The sequence below is a fragment of the Salmo trutta genome, chromosome 3, assembly GCF_901001165.1.
Source record: "Salmo trutta chromosome 3, fSalTru1.1, whole genome shotgun sequence".
Lineage (NCBI taxonomy): Eukaryota > Metazoa > Chordata > Actinopteri > Salmoniformes > Salmonidae > Salmo > Salmo trutta.
The window spans coordinates 67,846,559-67,858,747 of record NC_042959.1 but is presented as its reverse complement, the minus strand read 5'-3'; the positions used below and the strand labels follow the sequence as shown (position 1 = coordinate 67,858,747).

At 44.1% G+C, this 12,189-nt stretch overlaps 1 protein-coding gene across 1 annotated transcript; it reads right to left on the bottom strand.

Moving 5' to 3' along the window:
- Positions 1 to 629: 629 nt before the first annotated feature.
- Positions 630 to 11,450, bottom strand: LOC115185221 (CKLF-like MARVEL transmembrane domain-containing protein 8). The gene is made up of 4 exons (XM_029745741.1): positions 10,916 to 11,450; positions 2,043 to 2,216; positions 1,277 to 1,396; positions 630 to 1,015 (listed from the first exon to the last, which is right to left on the bottom strand). Exons 1-4 carry the CDS (start codon positions 11,042 to 11,044, stop codon positions 929 to 931), a joined length of 510 nt encoding a protein of 169 aa, XP_029601601.1. The 5' UTR covers positions 11,045 to 11,450; the 3' UTR covers positions 630 to 928.
- Between the last annotated feature and the right edge of the window lie 739 nt (positions 11,451 to 12,189).

The window sequence follows — 12,189 nt, the reverse complement described above, 5'->3', positions numbered from 1 at the left end:
AAATACAAGTAAAACTAAATGCATGCTCTTCAACCGATCGCTGCCCACACCTGCCCGCCCGTCCAGCATCACTACTCTGGACGGTTCTTACTTAGAATATGTGGACAACTACAAATACCTAGGTGTCTGGTTAGACTGTAAGCTCTCCTTCCAGACTTGCCTACCTGGTTAAATAAAGGTGAAATAAATAAAAGTAAACATACTGACCAGCTCAAATAGACAGACGCGGGCTAAATGGCAGACCAATCCAAACTCATCTCTTGGCATGTCCAGCCCACTCATTATCTCAGCCAATCATGGCTAGCAAGAAGGTTGCTGTCTTTTCTGTGGCTAAACCAACTAGGTTTGTAATTTAACATTTTTATTCGTATTTACAGATGGCATACAAGTTTGTTATTAAGGCACATGAAAGTTCACATGTTCGAGGAGGCATTTCCGCCAAAAACACCTTTTGAAAAAAAGAAATGTCTAATTGAAACGGTACTCCTGTGAAGTACGCCTAGTTTCCTGAAACTGGTCACATAATAATAATCAAAAAGAGAATTGACTGTAATGTTCTTCATACTCCCTGTTTCCTAGCCTTGTATTGTAGCACCATCTAGTGTGGGACAACATTACTGTCCAAACCATTTTAATATTGGAGTTAAAGCTTTGATCTCCAGCTTCAGAACAATAGAATAGCCACTTTATTAGATTCAGTCATTTTCATCCAAATGTAATTTTTTTTAAACTCATGAGTGCATAAGAAGTAAAAACACCACTGAGGTTAAGGCTCTGTCATTCCAACAGATGAAACACACCATAACTCCAAAATAACAGAAATATAACAGATAAAATAATAGAGAAATGCATTCCAAAGGGAAGGAGTGGTTGTTGCATTCTTCATGTGTTCCATAATGGATATACTTTAGCTGTCCTTTATGATTGGTTATTGGTCCTCATCCCTTGATCTCCACGATTTAAAACTTAAATATGTACTTCCTGCATAGCAGAGAGTGACCAGGAAGGCAAAGAACTGAAAAACAGACGGATGAAAACATTAAAATTCAGTACAATAGTGGGTATGAGTTGAGTACGCTTAAATGGACCAAATAGACATCATTCTGGATGGTACACAGTGGCATCATACCTCTCTTATCTGACTTGTAGACATATATTTGGCATTTTAATACTGTATATTTTAATATCGCTGTAATCATAAATCATAATTGTGGTATATATTCACAGTTGGCGTGATTTAAATGTCAGTCTGGGAGGTCTGAGATGGTTTTCTTACTGTGGATGCGACCCAGCAGGTGTAGTTATGGCGCCCCTTAACAGCATGGCTGATTGAGGCTGCGTCCACTGCTGCTGCCACCACATACATCACTGTAGCACTACTGTTGAAGAACAGGCCCTGTACAACACCACATACATCACTATAGCACTACTGTTGAAGAACAGGCCCTGTACAACACCACATACATCACTATAGCACTACTGTTGAAGAACAGGCCCTGTACAACACCACATACATCACTGTACCACTACTGTTGAAGAACAGGCCCTGTACAACATCACGTACATCACTGTAGCACTACTGTTGAAGAACAGGCCCTGTACAACACCACATACATCACTGTAGCACTACTGTTGAAGAACAGGCCCTGTAGAACACCACATACATCACTGTAGCACTACTATTGAAGAACAGGCCCTGTAGAACAACACATAGATCACTGTAGCACTACTATTGAAGAACAGGCCCTGTAGAATGACAACAACAGGATTCCTGGCTGGCTGGCTCAGATACTGTAGGGTAGTACACGTTATAGAATGGTTTCATTTGATCACATTCATAAAGACATGGTCAGGATCACACAAAAATCTTGCTTAATCTTTTTCCTCTCTCCCCAAAAACCATCAAGGCAGTTATCTCCATTGGTTTTATGTTACATAAATAGTCCACAATTATTCAATTACTAGATATATAATAAACAACCTCAATCCCTCATGTTTCATATAATGTGCTGTTGTATTATGTGTCGTAGTATGTGTCGTACCACAGTTGTCCAGGGGACCTGAGGGATCCTGTTGTAAGCCATGGTCAGGTAGATGATGAGGAAGATGACCGTCAGGACCCAGTACAAGATGGCCACAAACATGACCCACCCAAAGGCAGACACACGGAAGTACTCTGTCCCTGCTATCAGCATCCATACCAGCAGACCAAACACCTGAGGGGACAGGGAAGCATATAGCCAGCATTCCAAATGGCATCCTATTCCCTTTACAGTGCACTACTTTTGAACAGGGGCCATAGGGCTCAAGTAGAAAGTAGTGCACTATACAGGAAACAAGATGCCATTTGGGACGCACACATAGTCAGTGATGGCTGTGGTCTGGTGGTGTCTACCTTATCATGTATTTAAATGCATTTGCTGTGCTTATCTTGAAGGCATAGAAAGACATTACAATGAAAGGAAATAATATAGCCTAAATCAAATCAAATCCTATGCACAGGATCCAGTGCAGTGTAGAGTGATCTGTTTACCCGCAAACTCTCATCTAAAACAGTACAACGGCTATACAAAGTATAACATAATTGCCAAGTGATTTTTCATAGTTTTTTTTCTGGAACAGAAATTAACCCCACCGCTGACTGACACCTATCTGATCTGACAGCATTCTGAAAGAATGTCGTAACACATTGATCATGATAAATCTATAGATGCAGATTGTTATACTGCGTGCTACTGTAAATAATGGGATGTTTTGTCCTCTGTTGCACTGCAAACCTCCCTTCCTGTTATTAAAAGAAAATAATGTTTCATTGGTTGCTTCATGTCACAGGAAAAAATAATGTCTGGCCTAAGTGGAAGAGGAGACTCTTTTGGTCACATTCTCCTCGATGCTGGAAGGAAAAGGGACAATGAAACTGACCTTGTTTTTTAAGCAACTTCCCTTTCCAGAGAAAAATAAAACACTGTACTGAGAACCAATGTCTGTCTACACAGAAAGAATTCTATATTACAGAAAGTAGTATATATTACAGAAGGTAGTCTATATTACAGAAAGTAGTATATATTACAGAAAGTATGCTATATTTCAGAAAGTAGCCTATTTTTCAGAAAGTAGCCTATATTACAGGAAGTAACCTATATTAAAGGAAGTAGCCTATATTACAGGAAGTAGGTTGACATTATGGTCAATTTCTCCAGTTATATTTCCTTGAAAAATGTGAAATAATTGAATCTTCAGTTCAGTGCAGTGTTCAATACAATGTCACGTCACCATCTGTGAAAAAACGTAGTCTATGCAAAATGTGTATAAAATGCACATAAAATAAACAGGTCGAACAGAATTCAAATCTGTATAAAAGTAATGGAATTCAGCAAATGGCTAACTCTTCCCTTTATCAGAACTAATTGTGCCCCTATGATAAGGGTACAATTAGCCATGTGATACAAGGTATGAACAATATAAAATGTCTGATCATCATAATGTGTTTAATTTGTTTAATCAACAAAGCGGTATTGATTCCCTCCATGAATTTTGATGGCAGTTATTGTGAGAAAGATGGTAAAAGCCACTGCCATAGTGATTTCAGTAGAGAGAGTCACTAGTTTTAAGTTCCTCGGTGTCCACATCACCTAGGATGTGTCATGGACCAACACCACCTCCACTGTTGTCAAGAGGGCACAGCAGCATGCCGCCCCGGGGTCCTCTCCAAATACTAACCCTGCATCATCAAGAATGTCCTGACCGGTTGCATCACGGCCTGGTAGGGGAATTGTTCCGTATACGACCGCAAGGCCCTCCAGCGGGTGGTGAAGACGGCCCAGTACATCATGGGACCTTGCTCCCACCCATCCAGTACATCTACTCGAAACAGTGCCTGAGGAAGTCCCGCAGCATCATCCAGGACCCCACACACCCCAGCCACAAGCTGTTCTCTCCCTCCCTTAACATCTGGCAGAAGGTTAGAGCATGAGGTCTGATACCAACAGGCTCAGAGACAGTTTCTATCTACAAGCCATCAGACTGCTGAACAATTGAACTGGACTGACCACCTGCTCTAATTCTCCTCACCTTAGCACACATGCACTCACTCATGCACACGCCCATATAGACGTACACACATTTACATTCATGCTACACACTGACATCACAACTCAGAGCATGCGCAGACCAGCTGGCTGGTGTGTTTACGGACATATTCAATCGCTCCCTATCCCAGTCTGCTGTCCCCACATGTTTCAAGATGGCCACCATTGTTCCTGTACCCAAGAATGCAAAGGTAACTGAATTAAATGACTATCGCCTCATAGCAGTCACCTCTGTCATCATGAAGTGCCTTGAGAGACTAGTCAAGGATCATATCACCTCCACCCTACCTGTCACCCTAGACCCACTTCAATTTGCTTACCGCCCCAATAGGTCCAAAGACGATGCAATCGCCATCACACTGCACACTGCCCTATCCCATCTGGACAGGAGGAATACCTATGTAAGAATGCTGTTCATTGACTAAAGCTCAGCATTCAACACCATAGTACCCTCCAAGCTCATCCTTAAGCTCGAGGCCCTGGGTCTGAACCCTGCCCTGTGCAATTGGGTCCTGGACTTCCTGACGGGCCACCCCCAGGTGGTGAACGTAGGAAACAACACCTCCACTTTGCTGATCCTCAACACTGGGGCCCCTCAAGGTTGCGTACTCAGCCCCCTCCTGTACTCCCTGTTCACCCATGACTGCGTGGCCAAGCACGCCTCAAACTCAATCATCAAGTTTGCAGACGACACAACAGTACTAGATTTGATTACCAACAACGACGAGACAGCCTACAGGGAGGAGGTGAGGGCTCTGGGAGTGTGGTGCCAGGAAAATAACATCTCACTCAACGTCAACAAAACAAAGGAGATGATCATGGACTTCAGGAAACAGCAGAGGGAGCAGCCCCCTATCCACATCGACGGGACAGCAGTGGAGAAGGCGCAATAGCTCCTCTTCAACCTCAGCAGGCAGAAAAAAATTGTCTTGTCAACAAAAACCCTTACAAACTTATACTTTTAATTGAGAGCATCCTGTCAGGATGTATCACCGCCTGGTATGGTAACTGCACTGCCCACAACAGCAGGGCTCTCCAGAGGATGGTGCGGTCTGCACAACGCATCACCTGGGGCAAACTACCTGCCTTCAGGACACCTACAGTACCCAATGTCACAGGAAGGCCAAAAAGACCTTCAAGGACAACAACCACTGCCTGTTCATCTCTCTATTATCCAGAATGTGAAGTCAGTACAGGTGCATCAAAGCTGGGACCGAGAGACTGAAAAACAGCTATCTCAAGGCCATCAGACTGTTAAATAGCCATCACTAGCACAGAGAGGCTGCTGCCTATGTACACAGACTTGAAATCATTGGCAACTTTAATACATTTACATTTACATTTAAGTCATTTAGCAGACGCTCTTATCCAGAGCGACTTACAAATTGAACACTAGCCACTTTAATAATGTCACTTTAATAATGTTTACATATCTTGCATTACTCATCTCATATGTACAGTGCCTTGCAAAAGTATTCATCCCCTTGGCGTTTTTCCTATTTTGTTGCATTACAACCTGCAATTTAAATATATTTTTATTTGGATTTCATGTAATGAACATACACAAATAGTCCAAATTGGTGAAGTGAAATGAAAACAATTATTTATAAAAAAAATAAAAAACGGAAAAGTGGTGCATGCATATGTATTCACTCCCTTTACTATAAAGCCCCTAAATTAGATCTTATACAACCAATTACAGTTGAAGTTGGAAATTTACATACACTTAGGTTGGAGTCATTAAAACTCGTTTTTCAACCACTCCACAAATTTCTTGTTAAGAAACTATAGTTTTGGCAAGTCGGTTAGGACATCTACTTTGTGCATGACACAAGTAATTTTCCCCCACAAATTACAGACAGATTATTTCACTTATAATTCACTGTATCACAATTCCAGTGGGTCAGAAGTTTACATACACTAAATTGACTGTGCCTTTAAACAGCTTGGAAAATTCCAGAAAATTATGTCATGGCTTTAGAAACTTCTGATATGCTAATTGACAGGATTTGTGTCAATTGGAGGTGTACCAACCTTCAAACTCAGTGCCTCTTTGATTGACATCATCAGAAAATGAAAAGAAATCAGCAGAGTTCAGAAAAAAAATTGGGGACCTCCACAAGTCTGGTTCAAACTTGGGAGTAATTTCCAAATGCCTGAAGGTACCACATTCATCTGTACAAACAATAGTACGCAAGTATAAACACCATGGGACCACGCAGCCGTCATACTGCTCAGGAAGGAGATGAGTTCTGTCTCCTAGAGATGACCGTACTTTGGTGCGAAAAGTGCAAATCAAGCCCAGAACAACAGTGAAGGACCTTGTGAAGATGCTGGAGGAAACAGGTACAAAAGTATCTATATCCACAGTAAAACGAGTCCTATATCGACATAACCCGAAAGGCCGCTCAGCAAGGAAGAAGTCACTGCTCCAAAACCTCCATAAAAAAGCCAGACTATGGTTTGCAACTGCACATGGGGACAAAGATCATACTTTTTGGAGAAATATCCTCTGGTCTGATGAAACAAAAATAGAACTGTTTGGCCATAATGACCATCGTTATGTTTGGAGGAAAAAGGGGGAGGCTTGCAAGCCAAAGAACACCATCCCAACCATGAAGCACGGGAGTGGCAGCATCATGTTGTGGGGGTGCTTTGCTGCAGGAGGGACTGGTGCACTTCACAAAATAGATGGCATCATGAGGAAAGAAATCATGTGGATATATTGAAGCAACATCTCAAGACATCAGTCAGGAAGTTAAAGCTTGGTCAAATATGGGTCTTCCAAATGGACAATGGCCCCAAGCATACTTCCAAAGTTGTGGCAAAATCACTTGAAAGCCCTGACCTCAATCCTATGGAAAATTTGTGGGCAGAACTGAACAAGCGTGTGTGAGCAAGGAGGCCTACAAACCTGACTCAGTTACATCAGCTCTGTTAGGAGGAATGGGCCAAAGTTCACCCAAATTATTGTGGGAAGCTTGTGGAAGGCTACCTGAAACGTTTGATCCAAGTTAAACAATTTAAAGGCAATGCTACCAAATACTAATTGAGTGTATGTCACGTCCTGACCAGCAGATGGAGCTAGTGTTTTAGTTTTGGGGTCAGGACGTGGCAGGTTTGTGTTTGTATATGTTGGTTGGATGATTGGGACTTCCAATTGAAGGCAGGTGTGTATAGTTGCCTTTGATTGGAAGTCCTATATAGGTGTGTGTGTTTGTCTTTGGGGTTGTGGGGAATTGTTGTGAGCACTGCGTTGTTTGGTTGAGCCTGCCACACCGTCACATTGTGAGTACCGTCCATTGTTTTGTTTATTGTTTTGTTTTCTCAAGTGGATACCTTACATGTTTTTTGCAGTAATAAATATGAGTATCCACACTCCCGCTGCGCCTTGGTCCTTCTCTCTCCCGCACAACTTATTCTGTGACAGAATTCCCCACCACCAACACAGGACCAAGCAGCGGAAGAAGGCTGGCAAGGACTGGGAGACCGAGAGGCACCCCCAATAATTTTTTAGGGGGGGGCACAAGGGCTATTTGGCGGGGCGAGATTACAGCCCCAGGCCAGCTCCCCGTACCCTTGTAGGGCAGACTGGACAGGTCCCGTGCTTTGGGGTTGGGGCTGTGGTGAGGCCTGGGATTTTCAGGCCGGTAGGCAAGGTACCAGCACCCCGCATGTGCCAGGGTGAAGTAGGCATCGAGCCGGAAGGGGTGATGCCAACCCTGCACTCAAGACCGCCAGTGCGCCCTTTCGGTCCGGTGTTTCCCGCTAGACGCACTAGCATGGAGGTGCGTGTCTCCAGGCTGGCAAGTCCAATACCAGCCCCACGCATCAGGAGTTTAGTGCGTCAGCCCAGCCTCGCCAGTCAACAGTCACCAGAGCTGCCCGCCAGTCAACAGTCGTCAGAGCTGCCCGCCAGTCAACAGTCGTCAGAGCTGCCCGCCAGTCAACAGTCGTCAGAGCTGCCCGCCAGTCAACAGTCGTCAGAGCTGCCCGCCAGTCAACAGTCGTCAGAGCTGCCCGCCAGTCAACAGTCGCCAGAGAGGTCAGACTGCGCTGAACTGCCGGAGTGGCCAGACTGCGCTGAACTGCCGGAGTGGCCAGACTGCGCTGAACTGCCGGAGTGGCCAGACTGCGCTGAACTGCCGGAGTGGCCAGACTGCCCTGAACTGCCGGAGTGGCCAGACTGCCCTGAACTGCCGGAGTGGCCAGACTGCCCTGAACTGCCGGAGTGGCCAGACTGCCCTGAACTGCCGGAGTGGCCAGACTGCCCTGAACTGCCGGAGTGGCCAGACTGCCCAGACTGTCCCGAGTGGCCAGACTGCCCAGACTGTCCCGAGTGGCCAGACTGCCCAGACTGTCCCGAGTGGCCAGACTGCCCAGACATGTCCCGAGTGGCCAGACTGTCCCGAGTTGCCAGACTGTCCCGAGTTGCCAGACTGCCCCGACTGCCCCGAACTGCCAAAGTGGCCCGACTGCCTGGAACGGCCAGAACCGGAGCCACCTCCAGGATAGGTGGGTTGGGGAGGGAGGGTGTAGCACAGTGCCGTCGGTGACGGCAGCCACCCTCCCTTCCCTCCCTTATGGTTTAGGGGTTATTGTTTGTTGGTTTTTGTTGGGGTATTGGGGATTTTCTTGTGTTTTTCTTGTGTTTTTCTTTTTAGGTGCATTCCGGGGACTGCACCTTGAGGGGGGGGTACTGTCACGTCCTGACCAGCAGATGGAGCTAGTGTTTTAGTTTTGGGGTCAGGACGTGGCAGGTTTGTGTTTGTATATGTTGTTTGGATGATTGGGACTTCCAATTGAAGGCAGGTGTGTATAGTTGCCTTTGATTGGAAGTCCTATATAGGTGTGTGTGTTTGTCTTTGGGGTTGTGGGGAATTGTTGTGAGCACTGCTTTGTTTGGTTGAGCCTGCCACACCGTCACATTGTGAGTACCGTCCATTGTTTTGTTTATTGTTTTGTTTTCTCAAGTGGATACCTTACATGTTTTTTGCAGTAATAAATATGAGTATCCACACTCCCGCTGCGCCTTGGTCCTTCTCTCTCCCGCACGACTTATTCTGTGACAGTGTATGTAAACGTCTGACCCACTGCGAATGTGATGAAAGAAATAAAAGCTGAAATAAATAATTCTCTCTGCTATTATTTTGACATTTCACATTCTTAAAATAAAGTGGTGATCCTAACTGACCTAAGACAGGGAATGTTTACTAGGATTAAATTTCAGGAATTGTGAAAAACTGAGTTTAAATGTATTTTGGCTGAGGTGTATGTAAACCTCCGACTTCAGCTGTACCTTCAGAAGTCACATAATTAGTTAAATAAGTGTCACATGATCTGTCACATAATCTCAGTATATATACACCTGTTCTGAAAGGCCCCAGAGTCTGCAACACCACTAAGCAAGGAACACCACCAAGCAAGCAGCACCATGAAGACCAAGGAGCTCTCCAAACAGGTCAGAGACAAAGTTGTGGAGAAGTACAGATCAGTGTTGGGTTATAAAAATATATCCAAAACTTTGAACATCCCACGGAGCACCATTAAATCCATGATTAAAAAATGGAAAGAATAGGGCACCACAACAAACCTGCCAAGAGAGGGCCGCCCACCAGAACTCACGGACCAGGCAAGGAGGGCATTAATCAGAGGCAACAAAGAGACCAAAGATAACCCTGAAAGAGCTGCAAACCTCCACAGCGGAGATTGGAGTATCTGTCCATAGGACCACTTTAAGGCGTACACTCCACAGAGCTGGGCTTTACGGAATATTGGCCAGAAAAAAGCCATTGCTTAAAGAAAAAAATAAGCAAACACTTTTGGTGTTCACCAAAAGGCATGTGGGAGACTCTCCAAAAATATGGAATAAGGTACTCTGGTCAGATAAGACTAAAATTGAGCTTTTTGGCCATCAAGGAAAATGCTATGTCTGACGTAAACCCTACACCTCTCATCACCCTGAGAACCTCATCCCCACTGTGAAGCATTGTGGTGGCAGCATCATACTGGGATGTTTTTCATCGGCAAGGACTGGGAAACTGGTCTGAATTGATGGAATGATGGATGGTGCTAAATACAAGGAAATTCTTGAGGGAAACCTGTTTCAGTCTTCCAGAGATTTGAGACTGGGACGGAGGTTCACCTTCCAGCAGGACAATGACCCTAAGCATATTGCTAAAGCAACACTCGAGTGGTTTATTAAGGGGAAACATTTAAATGTCTTGGAATGGCCTAGTCAAAGCCCAGACCTCAATTCAATTGAGAATCTGTGGTATGACTTAAAGATTGCTGTACACCAGCAGAACCCATCCAACTTAAAGGAGCTGGAGCAGTTTCGCCTTGAAGAATGGGCAAAAATCAGCCGTATGTGATACAGCCTGGATTCAAATCAGGGACTGTAGTAATGCCTCTTGTACTGAGATGCAGTGCCTTAGACCGCGTCGCCACTCGGGAGCCCAATTTCCTACACCCGCAATAACATCAGCTAAACACATGTATGTGACCAAACAATTTGATTTGATTTTGATTTGCTACCAGACTCTTGCATACTGCCCAGTTTAAACACTGCCCCCCCATCCCAACCTTCTCCAGTACAAGTGTAAATATTGGACTATAAAATGTGCTTTCTTGAATTATACTTATGCTACCAGAAAATGTTTATTCTGTTCTATTGAGCCATTTAATTTATGTTCGTATTCTTATCTTTATTATGTCTTATTGTTATTGCATTGTCGATAAGGAACCTGCAAGTAAGCATGTCTTTGGACGATGTACCATGCGTATCCCTTAGCCTACAGCTTGAACCTTGAAACTTGACTACTTACTATTTCTGCGAAAACGAGGAGCCCCGAAGCAGTGCGAAAAAAGTGCCTATCACAAGCCAGAGTAGAGGTGGAAAAGTTATCCGTGCTGCTGGTAGACGTTATCACAGTGCGCGTCGCTGCTCCTTCCATCTTCAATATCAATCTACCGCGTTTGGATCCTGCCCCCCTGAATTAAGAAAAAAAAATCGTGCTACTCTAATAAAAGGAAGGTGGGAAAGATGGCCATGACGAGTCTTTCCTGAGTCGACGACAAGACTTCCGCGGAACTCTACATTTGTTGTGAATCAACTCGCTTTTGTTTCTTTTAGATAATAATATCTATGACCTGTCTGAATGTCATTCTGTCGTTGTATAACAAAGCCTACTGTATGTTCAACATAATTTGGTCAGTTAGGCCTACACCATTCCCTAAATGTCACTGAGTTGAGAGTGGTTGCATAAAGAGGAACTTTTTTTGATGATAGGTAAATCAGGCTGTCAGAAAGTATTGCCTTTGGCTGGTAATGTTTTGCATAGTGTGCTGTATTTCAGAGGACCCGAGCAGGAACAATCTACAGCCAAAGACTGAAGAGAGACCTAGCCAGTAGAATGCTGATTGTAGTTTTGAAACTGAGGTAAAAGTGCAGTAACTGCAGTCGGCTGTGTTATTTTGGACGCAATAATTGCTGCATATTGCAGTTATACTGCACTCTGACTGCAATCTTTTTCTGTAAGGGCAATGACAGCAGGTGGAGTCTCACTTCTAAAGGAGTGCATAATGCAGGTTAGCTGTGGATTATTAATTTACTAAACTGTAGTTGCACCCTTGCTCAAACAGATACAGTATAGTGTGCCTTTTGGTCAAACAGAACAGTGTGTGTTCAGTAAACCACTTTCTGGACCTGCTGGGACATGTCCAATAAGGACCATAGTCCTGGCCTAATGTACCTTCGCTAAATCAGACAGTTGTTGATGTAGTTTTCAATCATTGATTAGTTATTACTCTCTCCAGTTAGAAACGCGATATCCATCACCATGTCCTCAGTGTGACAGTAATAAATGTGTTCTGTAATGCTGTCTAAACTGTACCAGCAGATGGCAGCATATAGACAGACAAAGATCATGGGGAAAGGCAAAGGAAAATGTGAAAACAGCTTGAGGCTTAAAACTACAACTTGTGTGTAGTTTTAACAACCAGCGTAACGGGCGATGTAATTACATCAAAACAAAATATTATACACGTGTTAATACTGCTAAGAAATGTAGGTATGGACACTTAAGTTCACCCTGTAACA